Consider the following 16269-nt stretch of genomic DNA (forward strand, 5'->3'; position numbering starts at 1 on the left):
CCACAGGACAATTACGAACGTTAGAGGTTGGAAGTTTGCATCAATCTATATTGAGTAAAATGTGTGTTCAAAACCAAGCATCGCTTTCGCTATCTATCGTATTTGTACACACACTGTCTATCATCTTTCCAGGTATTCTCGGACTCTACGTCTTGTGAATAAATCCATCATGTCTAACATCTTCTGGCCTCAACCTCTAGATCGGATCCGCTCCGAACCAACATGACAACCCCTGCCTCGAACCCCTCCGTCACGGCCAGATGCAACGGCGTGTTCCCGTCTGCGTCGTACTCATCCAAGAGACAGGCCAACCGAGCTTCCCCTAGCCCAATCGGATGTACGCCGTCCACAGCCCCCTGTCCGATCTCCGCCAGCAACATCCGCAACACCTGCTCCCTCCGGTGGAGCACGGCTAGGTGCAACACGGAGCGTTGCCTGTTATCGACGACGTCGCAGCGGGCACCGGCGGTCAGGAGGGCACGCACCACCGGCGCGTGGCCGGCAACCACGGCGTGCATCAAAGGCGTGCGGCCCTCGCTGTCCGGGGCGTTGCAGTCCATGCCATGATGGCTTAGCAGCATCTGAATTATGCGGTCATGGCCTTTTTGCGCTGCGATATGGAGAACGCCGAGGTACTCGTATGTGGAGCCGGGCTTCTGGGGAGTCGGTATTATTGGCGTAGTTGATGATGGAGAGGGATGGCCTCTAGTGCCGGGAGGCACAATACTGCGATTCTTGTTGTTCGTCGCGCCTGGTGTCAATGAAGATGACGGCGAGAAATGTTCGAATGGGCTTTGTCGGGGGGTTGAGGTGGAACCGTGAGACGGGGAACGAGAGGAGGGAGATGCCGAAGAATACTGGTATGATGGGGATATAATCTCGTTGTTATCAAGCCCTTGTGTTGTGATTCTTGTTGCTGTCGATGTATTTGTGCTATTCTGAAGAAGATGGTCGATATTCAAGTCGTAGCTGAAGCTGTTCTCTTGAGATTTGATGACATCGAAATAGGAGGCGGTCGTCTCGCTCGGACCATGATCTAGTTCGAAAGGTAATGAGGTGGGCTCGGAGTTGAGAAACTGGTCACCACTACCTGCCATGGCGGCACTTTGCTGCTGCTGCTGCTGTTGTTGCTGCTGCTCGCGTCGTTCTTGAAAAAGGGAATCACAAACCCCACGTTAGTGGTACTGTGACGATAACAACGGGTAGAAATACACGTAGACATACGGCGGAATCTGCGCTGCGCATTGCGGTTCTGCAGCCGCCGGCGTTCGCTGATGGTTGTGGGAGATGGCAAGTTGAGTTGCATTGTGTTCCGAGCGGGAACGTCGTGGAACCGCACCATCTGAAGAGGCACCTGATTCCTGGCAGTGCGATCTTAAGTTCAGTATACTTGGCCACTGGAAGGTCCCTCCTAGAATTCCACACGGCATTCAGACAATTGAGTGAAGGTACGACAATAAAAGACTCCGCAGGCTGACGTGAGAACGACGGGGGGGTTTGACTCGGGAGCACGGCAGCCCGTAAGGCTGAGTCTTCCTATCTCTCCGGAGCTCTAAGACATGCTGTCTTGAAGGTAGCTTTCGTGAATGCCCTTTGCCGCCACGCCTTCGGAGATAGAAGATGAAGAATCCAACGGGCCGCCGCGTAGCTAACAGGGAAGCCTTCCTGCCGCTTCGTGGCGGACTAGTGGCTAGCTGGCTGTTGCCTGGCGGGCACTATCAAGATAGATCATGTCTTGGCTGTTGGCCAGGTGCAATAGGTCCACTAACGGTGTCTTACCTCTGCAGGGAATCGGCGTAGCTGGCTTTTCTGTTGGAGGTCTCGGCCCTCTCCGGGATCCCAGGGGGGATCCCGGTCCGTGTCATCCACACCAGATGGAGGAATTTCTCCGTTTGGTCAGAGCTGCGCCGCAAACTGATTGCATTGAATCCTACAAGATTGCGTGCGAATGCTAACCGAACCAATGCAGCACGTGTATCTCTCTGTATCCGCTCCCTTGCATATCTGACATCGCCGTTTCCTAAGCATACGGTGCCCACTTCTCCTCGCTCCAAGTCCAGAGCCTCTCCCCATACCCCAGGCCTCCTTCTTCTTTGGTATCTCCTGCCTTTATTAAATCCTGTCGCGGCGTAGCCGCATTGGCGCGGATGCGACCCCAGGGAATGATATACGAGCCGCTGCTCTCGGGCGTCACCTCGGGCGACAGGCCAGCAAACAGCTCAGTGTACGCGCCGTAGAGGGGCTCTGACAGCATCACCGCGTTCATAATCATCATTACCGGCGCCGGCGTGCCGTCAAAGGACGCCGTCTTCAGGTACCCAGGGTTCAGACACACGCTCACGATGCCGTCCTGCTTGGTGTGCCGCCGTGCGAACTCGCGACTGAGAAACCACGTCCCCGCCTTGGACGCGCCGTAGTTCTGCATCGGCTTGCTCGTCCCCTTGTCGATTACGGCCCAGTCGAGGCCGTTCGGTGGCGAACCAGCCTCCGCGAGACCGCTGGACGTCCAGACGACGCGCGTCTGCCCAGCGGGGGAGGAACTCGCCGCAGCGCGCAGTTGCGGCACGAGAAGATGCGTAAAGAAGAGGGTCGCGACGCAGTGGAAACCGATCATCGGCTCGAGGTCCTGTTTGGTGCGCTGCCCCGGGGTGACGGCGTTGGCACCTGTGCCGGCGTTGTTCCAGAGCACATCTAGGCGAGACTCCTGCTGGGCAAACGTTTTAGCCGCAGCTTTGACGATGGTGAGATCGTTCAGGTCCAGATGAAGGAACTTCAGTTGGCCACTCGTCGTGGAGTTGCCGGATTTTGTCGTGATATCTTTGATGGCAGCTTCCACTTTGTCCTACGTCATATCAGCGGATGAATTCTCTTGATTTGTTTGCCCGTAACATTCCTACCTTCGAACGTGATGCAATGTAGACAGTAGCACCCGCAGCAAAGAGAATCTTGGTCAACTCTAGTCCGATACCCGCATTGCCGCCCGTCACGATGAATACTCGGCCACGCTGTGAGTTGGCGGGCACATCGGCCTCGGTGAAGGTGGGCTTGGGCGGGTAGATTTGCGTGAGAGTGGCGCGGAGACTGGAAAAAGGTGCCATGGCGGCTTTCTGTTGGTGGCCTCGGAATGCTGCTGCTGAAGAGAAGCGAGGGGTGTTCTTGTTGGTGAGGTAATTATGAGAAAGCGAGTAGACCGAGTGAGGTAGGATGAGAACTCCGGCGTCAGGGGCGCGGAGGATTTAGGTACTTCGGTGAGAATCATTCTTGCATCCGCACAAGTTTTGTATCCGCCTCAAAATTTCTAAGCAAGCGCAAACAAAAGAGAGACATGGCGGGCGTTGATATGTAGGGATCAGATTCCTAACGGCTGTATCGTAAGGACCTTGCAGCTCGGTAAGCACGATGCAGCTAAGCCTGATTGCGTACATCGACGTACATTGACAAAGAGCACAGGAGGCGCTGTGTGACTGGAGGATTTACGGGATGGCTTCTACGGGCCATCTGTATTCAGCCGGGTAAACGGCTGTGGCGCCCGCTGCTCACATGCAGGCTGGAGGCGCGGGACGGGACGGTGGCTAGCTGCTCAATGCAGGTCGTAAGCATGGTATCCCTGTATTTACAAGGCATCCAAGGTCTGGCCTCCGTCAAGTCAGCATGATGCGACGTGGGGGTGTGTCTTACAAGCGCGAACTTGTGCATCAGCGCTGCACGATTACCTGCCGTCATGCGTACTAGAACTTGATCGGCTGGGAAGGGAGGATAGATCGGAAGATGTATTATGTAGGCATGACCGGACATGCTACGAGGCAAACATGATTCTGGAATGTGAATTGATTACTTGGGAATAATAGGTCTTAGTCTGACTTACTTGAGTGTATTTTAGTGCTAGGCGGTAACATTGAAGCTGTTGATCATGTACAATTATTAGGAAACGCCTAGGCCAGCGCGGTGCCTTGTGGTCGTGCTGAGTTACATACTGTTACCCAGAATATCATCTTTGGGAAAAAGACTGAAACAACCTACTGATACTACCTCAGAGCTTTCTACTACCTTGGCATTCCCATCAGAAGCATAATTAAAGATTTGATGGAGGCCCTCAACGACTCGACTCCAAGGCCCTTGGCCAACGTGTTTGAGCCTGGGTTAGATCTCATCTCGACAGCTTCAGCGACGGCTTTAGTGCTTGGACTTAGCTACATCATTTGGGTCAGCATCTACAGACTCTACTTCAGCCCCATCGCCAAGTTCCCCGGCCCAAAGCTGGCCGCCCTGACTGGTCTGTATGAAGCATACTTCGACCTGGTCCCCAAAGGCGGTGGACAGTTCCCGTTCGCTATCAAACGCATGCACGAGAAATACGGACCCATCGTGCGCATCAACCCTGACGAGCTGCACATCGACGATCCTGACTTCTTCGACACGCTCTATCCAACAAGCAAGCCATATGATAAACTCAAACGTCTGGAGAACCGTTTCGGGATCCCAGGCGCGACGTTCAGCACAGCTCGCCATGACCTTCACAAAATACGACGCGCAGCCATCAGCCCCTTTTTCGCAAAGTCTAAGGTACGCGAGCAGACGGGTGACATCCAGGCGTTGATGAACACCATCTCGCGCCGTCTCACTACTGAATATGCTGGTACTGAGCGTGTGCTGAATCTCCACGACGTCTGGCGTTGCTTCGCTGCCGACAACATCATGGACCTCGTCTTTGGTTCACCGTTGGACTTACATTTGTCCCCGGAATTTCGCGCCCCTTTCACGGGAGCCATCACGCGGGTCACTAACTGGTCTCATGTCACTCGCTACCTGCCGATCTTGGGAGCGGCAACTGATAGTCTGCCATACTGGCTGGCGAAACGATTGTTTCCGCCCTTTGAGCCCATCATCGCGTACCGGGAGGTAAGCTTCACGAGCTCTTTGCGTGAATTTACCCCACATTGTACTGAACTTGATACATCAGGAAATGTCCCGACAAACTGCCACCATCCGCTCTAGCCATCAAGCTACTGGTGGCATCAATGAGAAGCCGCGGCTAGGGCAGACCGGTCACGCAACTGTTTTCCATGAGATGCTCGCCTCCAGCCTCCCCAGTGAGGAACTAGAACACAAACGCATGCAGCACGAGGCCGAATCACTTATTGGTGCCGGACTCGAGACCACTGCTTGGACGCTCGCTCTGGGCAGCTTCTACATCTTGCATGATGCTGACGTCTACGCCAAGTTGGAATCTGAGCTGAAAAGCGCCGTACCCGACGCAACCCAGATTCCCCCGTGGGCGACGTTGGAAACACTACCCTACCTTACCGCAATTGTAAAAGAAAGTACGCACATCTTCATCTTCAATCAGAATCTATCTAGTCATGCTAATCCATCTCCAGCTCTAAGAATGGGCATGGGCGTCATCGAACGCTTAGTCCGCATCAACCGCAACCCAGCAAACCCCTGGATTTACAAAGGCACCGTCATCCCGGCTAATATCGCCGTCAGCATGGACCAATATCACATGCTCATGAACGAGACCGTGTTCCCAGACCCGACCGTCTTCCGGCCGGAGCGCTGGCTTGATGACCCACGTGGACCGGACGGCATCCACCCGCTCACCCACTACATGACGGTCTTCGGACGGGGCACGCGCATGTGTCTCGGGTTGAACCTTGCGTACTCAGAGCTGTATATCGGGTTCGCCACCTTGATCCGCAGACACAAGCTGCGATTGGTCGACACCTCCGTGCGTGATGTGGCCTTCTACGCAGAGAATACAATCTTGTCTCCTTGGCCTGGGACGAAGGGAATTCGTGTATTAGTGGACAGCTAGAGGTTCATGTGGACCCAATAATGCATTTGGATCTCAGGTTCATCCGGAGTAGACTGCGGCGGTTTAGCAGAAGCATTGTCAGATGGATCAAAGGTAGTTACATGGAGTTGATAGAATGATCTGACATCACTCATCTCATCGCTAGATCAGAACAACTACATGTTGTTACTTGACGATAAGGTTCTTTGTATTTCATCGTATAAACATGATTACAAACGTTTGGCCATTTTATTCTCCTTCTATTCAGGGCCAAGCCATTGGATGCCATAGCTGGCTATTCCAAGCAAATAATACCGGGTGTGTTGTACGGAACCAATATTTTCAATTCGATGTACTGACGGCTATTCCACAGGTATACCAGGTGCTACCTTTGAGACGATCAACGGCTAAATGATTATTGTCGTTAGGCGACTGGTGACGCTCAATGTGCAACTAGGACCACTTTTCCTGATGGTGTGGCTGCGTTCGTTGATGTTGGACCAGGCTGAAAGAGGCGGATTTTATGGCCTTGAAATGGCTCAGACTAAGACATTGCGTTTCTAGTAGTGCCAACCACCAGTAATCTGATTATCACGGGTTACACAAGATGTCAGCTTCTTGCCAAGATTCAACCCCGCCTCGCTTGGCAGGCGGATTTCCCTCCCTTCAAACGCAACCTACAAGTACATAGAGCAGGTAAGGTGGATGGTTAGCGTGTTATTTATCTTCTACGAAGACCCGCTTTCTGCAAATGTCTTGACTCTGACCATACTCTACCTTCAGCTGCCTTACACAAGTCATCCATGAATCAACATGGACCCTTCACTGCCAACCCAAGGTCCACTCAGCAGTGAATCTGAAATCAGCAGTTTCGAGCATTCTCCTCAGTGTGTTTCGGCCGGAGTGACCCGCCATCACAATACAGGTTCTCCATCCACACCGGTCGGCCAGGATGCTCCACAGAGGGGTGGAACTTTTCAGCAACAGAACACCGGAGAGCATGCATCCAATCAGTCAGAGCCCAGTGCCGAATGTTTTTTGTTGAACGAGGACGCGTCCACGAAAGAAGCGGCAAATAATGCTACATCGCCAGCTCGCTGGAATGCCCTTGGCTTATTTGCCATTTGCGTCCTAGCCTTGGGAACAGTTGGCATTGTAGTGGGCATGGCTCTCTTGGCCCACATCTGGCGGTCGTCCATGCGGGCGCAAGCCGGGCACCTTGACAACGGTCAACTATGGGATCTGATCATCCGGAGAAATTGGACCTCGGTGACTGTGACCATCACAGCCGCTGTGATTCGCGTCTGCCTGGGATTTCAGATGGGCATATTTACTGCGATGGTTGCCTCTCTCTTGATCGAAAGAACTGGCGTACCTATTGGCTCGGCGCCGCTTATCTCGATGCTCAGGGCCGTGTCTACATCTCCATACAATCTGGTCTCGAGGAGAACATTGACGACGCCCTTGGCGTTTGCGATTAGTCTTGCAGTTCTTCTAACGGGAGCCTCCAACTTCATTTCGACGGCGCTTCTGATTGACTTTGAGAACATCAACATCATCACGCCCAAACAAACCGTGGGATTGCTCTACGGCAGCAGTCAACAAGAAGATGCTTTTGGCGTTGGCACTTCCACCGACCCTTCGGGTAGCTCAGGTATTGGCACGCCGAGAGGATCAAAGATCTGGAATTCGCAGCCCAACAGTTACTATCGCTTTGCCGAGCTTCGTAACGATGCTAGTCCCGATATCGACCTTGACCAAGTCGAGGATTCAGGGACTGCTTTACGAGCCATTCTACCATTCACTAATGTTGCCAATCGCACGAACCTGCGAAAATACGAGGGCCCTAGTGTTGTGTTCGACTCGAGGGTGGTGTGCACCCGACCGAATGTTACAGGCATGGGGTTTTCAACAGTGATTGCGAAACAAGTCGCAGGGAACGGCCGCATTCGAAAATTCGATGAGGTTACGATTACAGCCACCATCTCAATTCCAAACGAACCATCGCTCTTTGACTCGGACTATAATCCACCTCCAGGTGGGTGGTCATTCAGCTGCATAAGTCACGCACCAAAGGCTGATGAAGCGGCCAAATATTGGCCAACGTCAATCTGTTCTGCCAAGGGCGGGGTGCGTTCGGATGATTCTCAATACACACGGTTGCCAAACTTTCGTTCAACGGTGCTTCCAATATCGGCATCCCGAGCAAGTACGTTCCTAGTTCTCAATACAACGGGGCCAATAGAACAATGGCGAGAATATCAAAAAGAGACGGGAGAGAGCAGAGAAGGGATTTATATTATGCTGAGTGATGCAAAAGACTGGACAACAACTGAGGAAGGGATTTGGGTACATTTGCAACCACCGCCTGGACGATTAGAAGCGAAGGTATCGATTAGCACTTGCTTCACCATGCTGCCTGGAGTTTATCAGGACGTCAGTATGTCTAGCGATCAAGACGGGTCCGAGCTAAGTCTTTCTTGGGACAACGTCAAAGACGTGTACGAGACAGCTTCGATTCGCGATCAGTACATAAATCTCGGCGACGACAAAGCCTCGCGGAACATGCGCGGCACTTTGGACTTGGATGGAAAGACGCGCTGGGAACTTCGAAACAACATGAGCTTGGAAGATGGGGGCAGCCAGTACGACTTGAGTAACTGGATGATTTTCAACAGCGTCTCTGGAGGTCTCCCGTACATGAACTTAAATGGAGTCGCTGAGACCTTTGAGGTCCTTGCGGGAGGAATCCTGGTCCCTGGCGCATTTTCCCCGTACGCCGTGCATTACGCGCACGCAGCTCTCTTCCAGGACGTCGTAAAGACTACGGGAAAGTTGACCCAAGGCCTTCAAGCCCTGTTCACGGTTCTTCGACAGATGGCATACTACGAAAATTCACCGTACTTCAATCATGAATCAATGGCCGTCATGACTACGTCGAGCGAGAAACTCATACCGACACAATGGACTGGCTTCATCGTCGTGGCCGTCACAATAACTGCCCATTTGATTCTCCTCACGATCATAACTGTATTATTTCTGGGGTGGACGAAGGCTAGTTGGCTTGGCAACGTATGGGCTTCTTTAAGTCAGGTTGTTTCTTCAGAGACGGAGGACTTGATCGATAGGAGCACTGATAAAAATGACGAGGCCGTGGAGAAGATGATTATGGCAGGAACCTCCGTTGCCGATGGCAAGTTGACATACAGGGTCAGGGTCAAGAGAAACGAGGCGAGTGGGAGGAATGAGCTGTCATTGATCTGAATTGGATTGTCAACCATGAAACATCATTCCTTCTCATTTTTACATCTTTCTTTTCCTATTTCTTTTTTCGTCATCATATATGGTCTTCTAGTTCGTTCAAGAAATTATCACCACTTAGCACACATTGCAGTCTCGTGTCCTTGTGGTAAAATTGTCACGAGGTCTGTTGATCTCGGTTCGATTATCGGTTGCTGTTTGTCTTCTATTCCGAGCTATTCAAACTAGTCCATGGCTGCCTGTTGTTGATATCCATCCCAATAGGGGTGTCCGAAACAGCCTAGTACTGGTCCGACAGAGTGCTCCTTATTGACTTTAGCATCTCTGTAGGAAGCCTGTGACCAAGAGAACTCCATAGGTGCTGGGTAATTAGCAAGCATCCGCATTAGCTCAAGCAGTTTTCACACGTATAAAACGAAAGAAATAATGTATAGGGAGCAAACAATTTGATTCTGTAGTGATAGCAACTAGGTTCTTCTGATGTCGGGTAAAGTCCTCTTCTGACCTGTTGAAGAGCTCTATGTTTGCCATTCATCTTCCACCCGATCCCATCAAACCCTTCAGACTGGTGACAGCATCGATTCGCTGGGGCGCATTGTCCTCTGAGCAGATACTACGACGCTGCGCTTCGGCCTTTGCTGGCTTCGACACTGTCATGGCCTGTTAAACGGAAGAGGGCTCGGGCTCAGATATGTATCCGGCCGTATCCGCCTCGTCCCCTTCACTCGGATCGCCTGGGACGTGGCTCTCGGAAGCTTTCCTCGAAATTGCGGTACTTTCAAGGGACGGAGCCGGCGCCCGCATGACAGGTGTTTCGGGCGGAGTCTGGAAACGGAGCTTAGCTTGCTAGTGAGCTTCTGTAGAAATCCAGGATCCGAATTGGAGACATCGGCAAAATGAGCGGAGCGAGACCTGTAGAGGACCTTGTCCATCGAGCGGGGAGCAGCAGCTCCGACGGCCACTATGGAAGCTTCAGATACTCGACGACCAGGCTTCAATGTGGCGTCGTAAGTGCCTTCTCCGAATACACTCCGATTGAACAGACCAAAGTTGTACCTCGCTGTCGCATCTGGTCGTGAAACGTTACTGTCAGTCGCGGGCACCGCACCGCCCGGCCTGGCGTCGACGCCAAGGTGGTACATGTCATCCGTTTCTTGCTCTTCGGGAATAGCGCCATACGGAGTACTTTGCCTAGCATGCGTGCTACGGCGTTTACTCAACGTAGGATATGAAGTGACATTCTGCTGATCACCAAGGCCATTATCGATGGATGATTTCCTATTCTCCTTCTGCAGGCTCGCCTCCCTAAGGATCTCCGAATGTCCGGAGGCGCCATCGGCGGCAGAGTCATTTGATGGCTTCAGGAACGTCTCTAAAAACCTCGATTTCAAAGTCTTGGATTCTGCCGGCTTATCATCTGATGTTGAAACTTCCAATTGGTGTGGGTCCCCTTGATCAGCATCGGGAACCTTCAGGCCGTCCTCTTTGGCGTCAAGTTTGTTAGGATCAGGACCGGCAGAGGCGAGATCAACTTCGTGGGGGCTTGGATCAACCTCCTTGGTAATAGAATCATCGCGGTTGGACGCCTGCTTCAGACCTCCACGTCCAGCATCGTCAGGACCGCTTTTTTTCAAGGGGGACTCGCCAGCTTGGTCTGCTCCAGGCGATGCTTCTTGGGAATCCAGCTTGATTTCCACCGCGTCTGGCGTTTTGGCCTCGGTACCGCTTTTGTCGAGCTCCTGACTGATAGCGTCTGAGCCCTTGGTGTCAACATGCTTTGTGGTTGAATCGTCTGCAGAAGGAAGATTGGGTGTTGGCTGATTGTCGATGGCGTAATCACTTAAGTCATCCATGTCGCAGTCAGAAATCTCGTGAAGTCGCGGTCCAGCTGCGGGAGTCTCGGCGGTACCGGGGACATCTCCAGCCTTATCATTCTTGGCGTTCTCGCTTGTCTGTGCTGCCGCTTTGGTACCGTTCGGTTGGTCTTGATCACCTTCGATGTTGAATTTTGCTGCACTGCCGGCCTCGGCGGACGATTCGCCGCCTGACTTTTCTGTCGGTCCATGTTTGGTGTCTCCTTGAGATTCGTTCTCGGGCTTTGTGTCGTCGGCTGCCCATCGGATATCGGTGACATTGTCTTTGGATAGGATGGTGGTCAGGGATACTTTAGATGACCTAATCCTGGCGCGTATTTGACCGTCAGATTGACTGCGGGCGAAGAAGGCGGTTTCGGGCAAGCTTATGGTGGTCGCCGGTTCCGCCACGTCGGAGACTTGTGGTCCAAGGGCATTCATGAGGCAGCTGGGCTTTCGGACAACCTGTCTTGGAACTTCCTCGCCTGGCTGCAAAGTAGCACCCTGATCTTTGTCGACGGGACCAACGCCATGCTTGCACATCTCGTGGACAACGATTTCGACGACATCTTGGATTTCGCCGTCGTTCAAGACGTACTGACAGGAGCCACGGCGGCATGTAGAAGCTGTTTTGATGTCGTCGGCAGCTTTCTTTTGTGCAGTGGGTGCAGGTTGCGGGGAGGCTTCGGACGATCCCGTCTGACGTCGGGAGTTGCTTGAAAGGTGGTTTCGCACTTTGCGCACAATGTCATGCATGGATAAATGCGACTTGCCACGCGCCTTCAACCCTGGCCGCTTAGAGCTGCTTACGGAGCCTCCACCGCTGGTTGTAGATGGCTTGCTGGGTGATGGCATCTTTGGGGCGGCTGACTTGCTGCGTACTTGTTTACTTGTCGAGCTCGGCTCCAGAGTCTGGCCACGGTTGACGTTTGATGACAGTTTGGATGCTTGAGGCTGGAGACCAGGGCCTTTCGCTCCTGTGAGAGGCTCGTCAGCGACACGCATACCAAGGGGTACTCTGTAAACCTTACCTTGTGCAGGATTATTCGCCAGGGTTCCAGCGTCGAGATTTTCCCCGACGGCCTTTGAAGCGTAGTCCGGGGGGATGGCATTGCCATTGGCATCGACGCTCAAGCATCTGGAGGGTCGGCGAATGGGAGGGGCTGCAGGTGGTGCCCAAGCAACATGACCGACGCCGCCGTCGCTCAACAAAGTGCAGTTTGTAATGGACGTTGGCGGAGGTGGAATGACGGTGCGTTTCTTTCCAGAAGGCTTTCGCCTGGTTGTCGGAAAGATGACGGTTCCATCCTGGCAGTTTGGGACAAAGACGCCAGGAAGATGATGGGTGATGGCACCATTTTTGTCGACCGAGGTCCCTGGGGCTGCGGTCGGCTGGGCCGGTTGGGCCTTGCTTTGATTCGAGTTTGACCAAAAAGACAACATATTGTTGATGTAATAAGGAAATGCTGGACGAAAGTCGTTTGACAAAGAGGCTGCAAGACGAGGTCTGGAGGGTCAATCAAAGGAGACGAGGATACTACTTCAACCTGGACAGGAAGTCGGCTGAGGCAGAGGAACTTGATATTTGGCAGACTTTGTCCATGAGCATTGCAAATTCAAGGGAGAGTATCACTTGCTGAGTTATTTTTGCCGAGGCATGAGGTAGCACTTGCTGCTTTCGTTGAACGATGAAGGAAGTCGACTCCCATCGCAGGTCCCGTTTCGTGAAGGAAAGGGCAGCCCATGTCTGTACCTGCAAATAAGGGAGAGAAAAGGTTTCGCTTGAAACCACCAGGGAGATATTTTTTTTTGGTCTATTGCAAGCTGCGATTGGAAGCCCAGTATTCGCATAGCATCGAAATACTAAGCCGACGATGAGGTTTGGTGATGTTCTGAGGTGTCGTTTTCTCAGGGAAAGTCAATTGCTCGATCCGGTGGGGCTGGTTTCCAGAATCGTCGCTGACATAATCAGCGCCTGGTGGCCAGTGCTGTCAGATACGCACGGCCCAAGATAAAAACACGCCTCGACCAATGAAAATCCCTGCGCAACAAAGGGTTTTCCGTCTGGTCGAGCTCAGCTTATTCTTTTTTTTGTTAGCTCCAAGACCATTCTCTTTGACGATCGACGGCCGACGACGCTCACCACAAAGCGTCTGGCGACTGTTGCACACCTTCTCCCCGCCGACAATCCGTTAATACCTAATGTCGCCCCCCGCGAGTCCCTCCGATATCCCTGCTGGCCCTTCCGACACCAGCAGCGACTACACCCGACTGCACATCACCCCGTTCGACCAGGACCTCGTCAAGGTCATCATCCCCTCCTCCACCCTCCCCAAGGCCCGCAACATCTCCTACCACACTCTCGAGACCTTCCCCGAGAAGCGCTACGGTTACGTCGAGCTGCCCGAGGCCGACGCTGAGAAGATCAAGAAGAGGCTGAACGGGGCCGTGCTGAAGGGCACCAAGATGAGGATAGAAAAGGCCCGCCCCGAGGAGAACTACCTCCCAGTGCCCGGCGAGGAGGACTCGGGCAAGAAGAAGAGGAAGAAGTCCAAGGAGCAGGAAGAGGGCACCAAGAAGAAGCGGAAGCGCGACCACAACCTCGTCGAGGGCGTCGAGCTGCGTGACCGCAAGGTCAAGCGCGGATGGACCGTCCCCGAGGAGGCCAAGATCCGGGAGAAGAAGAGCAAGAAGGAAAAGGGTGAGAAGAAGGACAAGAAGGACAAGACCAAGAAGCGCGAGGAGCGCTCCAAGTACACCGACAGGGAGGAGTGTCTGCTGAAGACGAAGCTGCCCGCGAAGCTCCCCACCACAAAACCGGCCGACGGCGAGGAGGAGGAGCCGGAGAAGAAGAAGCGCAAGAAGAAGTCCCGGGAAGTCGTCATCCACGAGTTTGAGAAGACCACCAAGTTTCCTACGTTCCTCAAGGCCACCAAGCCGGCCCCCGCGGAGGCCCTCACGACAGAATTTGTCGAGGGCAAGGGCTGGGTCGACGCCGAGGGCAACGTGATTGAGCCGGAGAAGATCAGGAAAACCGCGACGGCGCCCGTTCCCGAGTCTGAAGCAACGAAGAAGAAGAAGAAGCCCGCCAAGGCCCCTACCCCTCCCCCGCAGGACGATACGACGAGCAGCAGCGGCACCTCCTCTGAGGAGGATACTTCATCAGACGAGAGTTCGGACGAGGAAGAGAAGGAAGCCAAGGCAAAACCGGTGACACCTGCAAAGAAGGCCCCCGAAGCGTCAAAGCCCCCACCTCAATCTGTCGACGACGACACTACGAGCAGTAGCGGAAGTTCATCTGATGAAGATAGCTCGGACTCTGACGATGAAATGGAGGATGCAGACAAGGCCACCGCTCCGGCCCTTATCGACAGCCCGCTGGCCGCCCTCAAGGCCGCCGATGCCTCTCGCCCCAGGTCATCCGGCTCCAACGTCAGCTTGACAATCAAGATACCCCCCACGACCCCTGCCAAGGTCCACCCCCTGGAAGCCCTCTACAAGCGTCCCAAGCCCGATAGTGACTCCACCCCTCAACCAGCGAAGGAAGCCCAGCCCTTCAGCTTCTTCGGCGGCGGCGACAACGACGACATCGAGGAAGACGACGCCGTGCCCGCAATGCCGCAGATGCCCATGACGCCCTTCACCGAAGAAGAGTTCGCCTGGCGCAACGTCAGGAGCGCCGCGCCCACCCCAGACACCGCGTTCCCCGGCCGCACGAAGCCATTCTGGGCCATCGGCAATGAGCCCGACGAGGAAGAGGAGGACGACGAGGCGACGCAGCAGGAGATTGAGGCTACGCTTAACGCCGAGCAGAACGCCGTCGAGGGCGAGGGGTCCGGTAGCGGCGTGCCCCCCGGCGAGTTCCAGAAGTGGTTCTGGGAGAACAGGCGGAACCTGAACCAGTCGTGGATGAAGCGCCGCAAGACGGCGGCCAAGGAGAAGAGGCACCGGGACAACAAGTCCCGCGCGTCGAAAGCTGTCTAGTAGATACTTGTAATGAGACTATATCCGGCGTATATAAAAGTTGTTCATTTCTGTCACTCCCTTATCGTGGATACGACTTTCGCATGTCACCAGACGTTGTTGAAGATTGTTGGCCGCTTTTCTATAAGCCCTCAATAGCGTGATTCTGACAGCATGACACCGAATCCAAAATTCCAAGATATCGCCATTCCATGATCTCTGCCTATCCCTTTCCCCCTCCCTCAAGCCTTTCCGCATCGAATCGCAGGTCTGATTCGCCGCAACCTCCGCAACATCACGATCCTCCTCAACATTTCCGTCGCTATTCTGGCCTTCAAGAACATACGGGCGCAAACGGATAGCCCTCCTTCAAATCGCCCGTCCCGTGCCCAAAAAGCCCCATACCCATTGGATAATAGCGAGCTATCGTGGCACTCGCGGCTGCCGCCGACCTCTCTTTGCGATCCCGCGCCCTCTCTTTGCGATCCCGCGCCTTGTGATCTGCCACGATCTTTTCATTCATACTTTCAATTTTCCCAGCATTCGCCGCTGCCAACGCTCTCTCTCTTCGAGCCCGCGCTCTATGGTCCACCACTAGAAGAGCCCACTGAAGCACAAGGCACGCCGCCAAGATGTCGACGAGGTAGCAGAACCACCGACTCGGCACCTCGCGGTCCAAAGCTAGGTGGGTCCCCCAGGCGACGAGGGCGAGCAGCGCCACGCCCTGCGGCAGCGCGGCGTCGGTGATGAAGCGGAGGGCCCTGTCGCCTATGCCGGGATTCGAGTCTGGGAAGACGCGCAGCCAGCGTAGTAGATGGTGCAAGTTCTGGGCGCGCTGGCGGCAGGGGATGGAGGGGCATGAGGTTTCGGTGAAGCTGTCGATGAGCTCGGCGCAGATGAGGAGGGTGGTGACGAGGAGGAACGCGCCTATTATGAGTATTCCGAGATAATCGAGGCTAGTGAGGTTCGACATTGTTGGTGTAAGATGCCTTGGGATAGAGTCGGTTTGCTGCCCGACTAGATCGATGACTTTTTGTGTTTGTGAATAGTCTGAAGAAGAGAGAGAAACGGCTGGAAGCCCCAGATTGTTTATTGTGTGCCATGAACGGAAGAATGACAATGCCATCAAGGTTGACGATGACGAGATGGTCAATCAACGCCATCCCGTTGTGCCAGAAAGTTTGAGCCATGTCCCGTTACGGATCAATATAATGAATTCCAACAATCTAGCTTCCACTGACTCTAACGGGGCGTAGGTACGTTGCAAAACTCTGGAGTCCGTAGGCCATCGTAAGCCGAGCCTGTCCCTCGTTATCAGAGCCTCTTGCTGTCAAATCTCTTCTCCGCTTTGTCGTCACACCCTCCACAACGCCATGCCCTCCATCGTCATCCCCATCA

At 53.8% G+C, this 16269-nt stretch overlaps 7 protein-coding genes across 7 annotated transcripts; 3 read left to right on the forward strand and 4 right to left on the reverse strand.

Annotated features, from left to right (window-relative positions):
* Positions 1 to 173: 173 nt before the first annotated feature.
* GCG54_00015202 (uncharacterized protein) lies at positions 174 to 1097 on the reverse strand (the record flags this gene model as incomplete). Its single annotated transcript, XM_045415016.1, has 1 exon — positions 174 to 1097. One exon carries the CDS (start codon positions 1095 to 1097, stop codon positions 174 to 176), a length of 924 nt encoding a protein of 307 aa, XP_045261138.1.
* A 923-nt stretch (positions 1098 to 2020) lies between these two features.
* GCG54_00015203 (Dehydrogenase/reductase SDR family member 12) lies at positions 2021 to 3098 on the reverse strand (the record flags this gene model as incomplete). Its single annotated transcript, XM_045415017.1, has 2 exons — positions 2021 to 2842; positions 2898 to 3098. 2 exons carry the CDS (start codon positions 3096 to 3098, stop codon positions 2021 to 2023), a joined length of 1023 nt encoding a protein of 340 aa, XP_045261139.1.
* A 985-nt stretch (positions 3099 to 4083) lies between these two features.
* Positions 4084 to 5815, forward strand: GCG54_00015204 (Cytochrome P450 monooxygenase sdnE; the record flags this gene model as incomplete). Its single annotated transcript, XM_045415018.1, has 3 exons — positions 4084 to 4899; positions 4961 to 5321; positions 5379 to 5815. The coding sequence occupies 3 exons, from the start codon at positions 4084 to 4086 to the stop codon at positions 5813 to 5815; spliced, it is 1614 nt and encodes a 537-aa protein (XP_045261140.1).
* A 792-nt stretch (positions 5816 to 6607) lies between these two features.
* On the forward strand, positions 6608 to 9058 carry GCG54_00015205 (uncharacterized protein; the record flags this gene model as incomplete). Its single annotated transcript, XM_045415019.1, has 1 exon — positions 6608 to 9058. The coding sequence occupies one exon, from the start codon at positions 6608 to 6610 to the stop codon at positions 9056 to 9058; it is 2451 nt and encodes an 816-aa protein (XP_045261141.1).
* A 660-nt stretch (positions 9059 to 9718) lies between these two features.
* GCG54_00015206 (uncharacterized protein) lies at positions 9719 to 12351 on the reverse strand (the record flags this gene model as incomplete). Its single annotated transcript, XM_045415020.1, has 3 exons — positions 9719 to 9880; positions 9943 to 11885; positions 11940 to 12351. 3 exons carry the CDS (start codon positions 12349 to 12351, stop codon positions 9719 to 9721), a joined length of 2517 nt encoding a protein of 838 aa, XP_045261142.1.
* A 759-nt stretch (positions 12352 to 13110) lies between these two features.
* On the forward strand, positions 13111 to 14892 carry GCG54_00015207 (uncharacterized protein; the record flags this gene model as incomplete). Its single annotated transcript, XM_045415021.1, has 1 exon — positions 13111 to 14892. The coding sequence occupies one exon, from the start codon at positions 13111 to 13113 to the stop codon at positions 14890 to 14892; it is 1782 nt and encodes a 593-aa protein (XP_045261143.1).
* A 313-nt stretch (positions 14893 to 15205) lies between these two features.
* Positions 15206 to 15844, reverse strand: GCG54_00015208 (uncharacterized protein; the record flags this gene model as incomplete). Its single annotated transcript, XM_045415022.1, has 1 exon — positions 15206 to 15844. One exon carries the CDS (start codon positions 15842 to 15844, stop codon positions 15206 to 15208), a length of 639 nt encoding a protein of 212 aa, XP_045261144.1.
* Between the last annotated feature and the right edge of the window lie 425 nt (positions 15845 to 16269).

This window comes from Colletotrichum gloeosporioides (genome assembly GCF_011800055.1).
Source record: "Colletotrichum gloeosporioides strain Lc1 chromosome Unknown consensus_66, whole genome shotgun sequence".
NCBI classification, from domain to species: Eukaryota; Fungi; Ascomycota; class Sordariomycetes; order Glomerellales; family Glomerellaceae; genus Colletotrichum; species Colletotrichum gloeosporioides.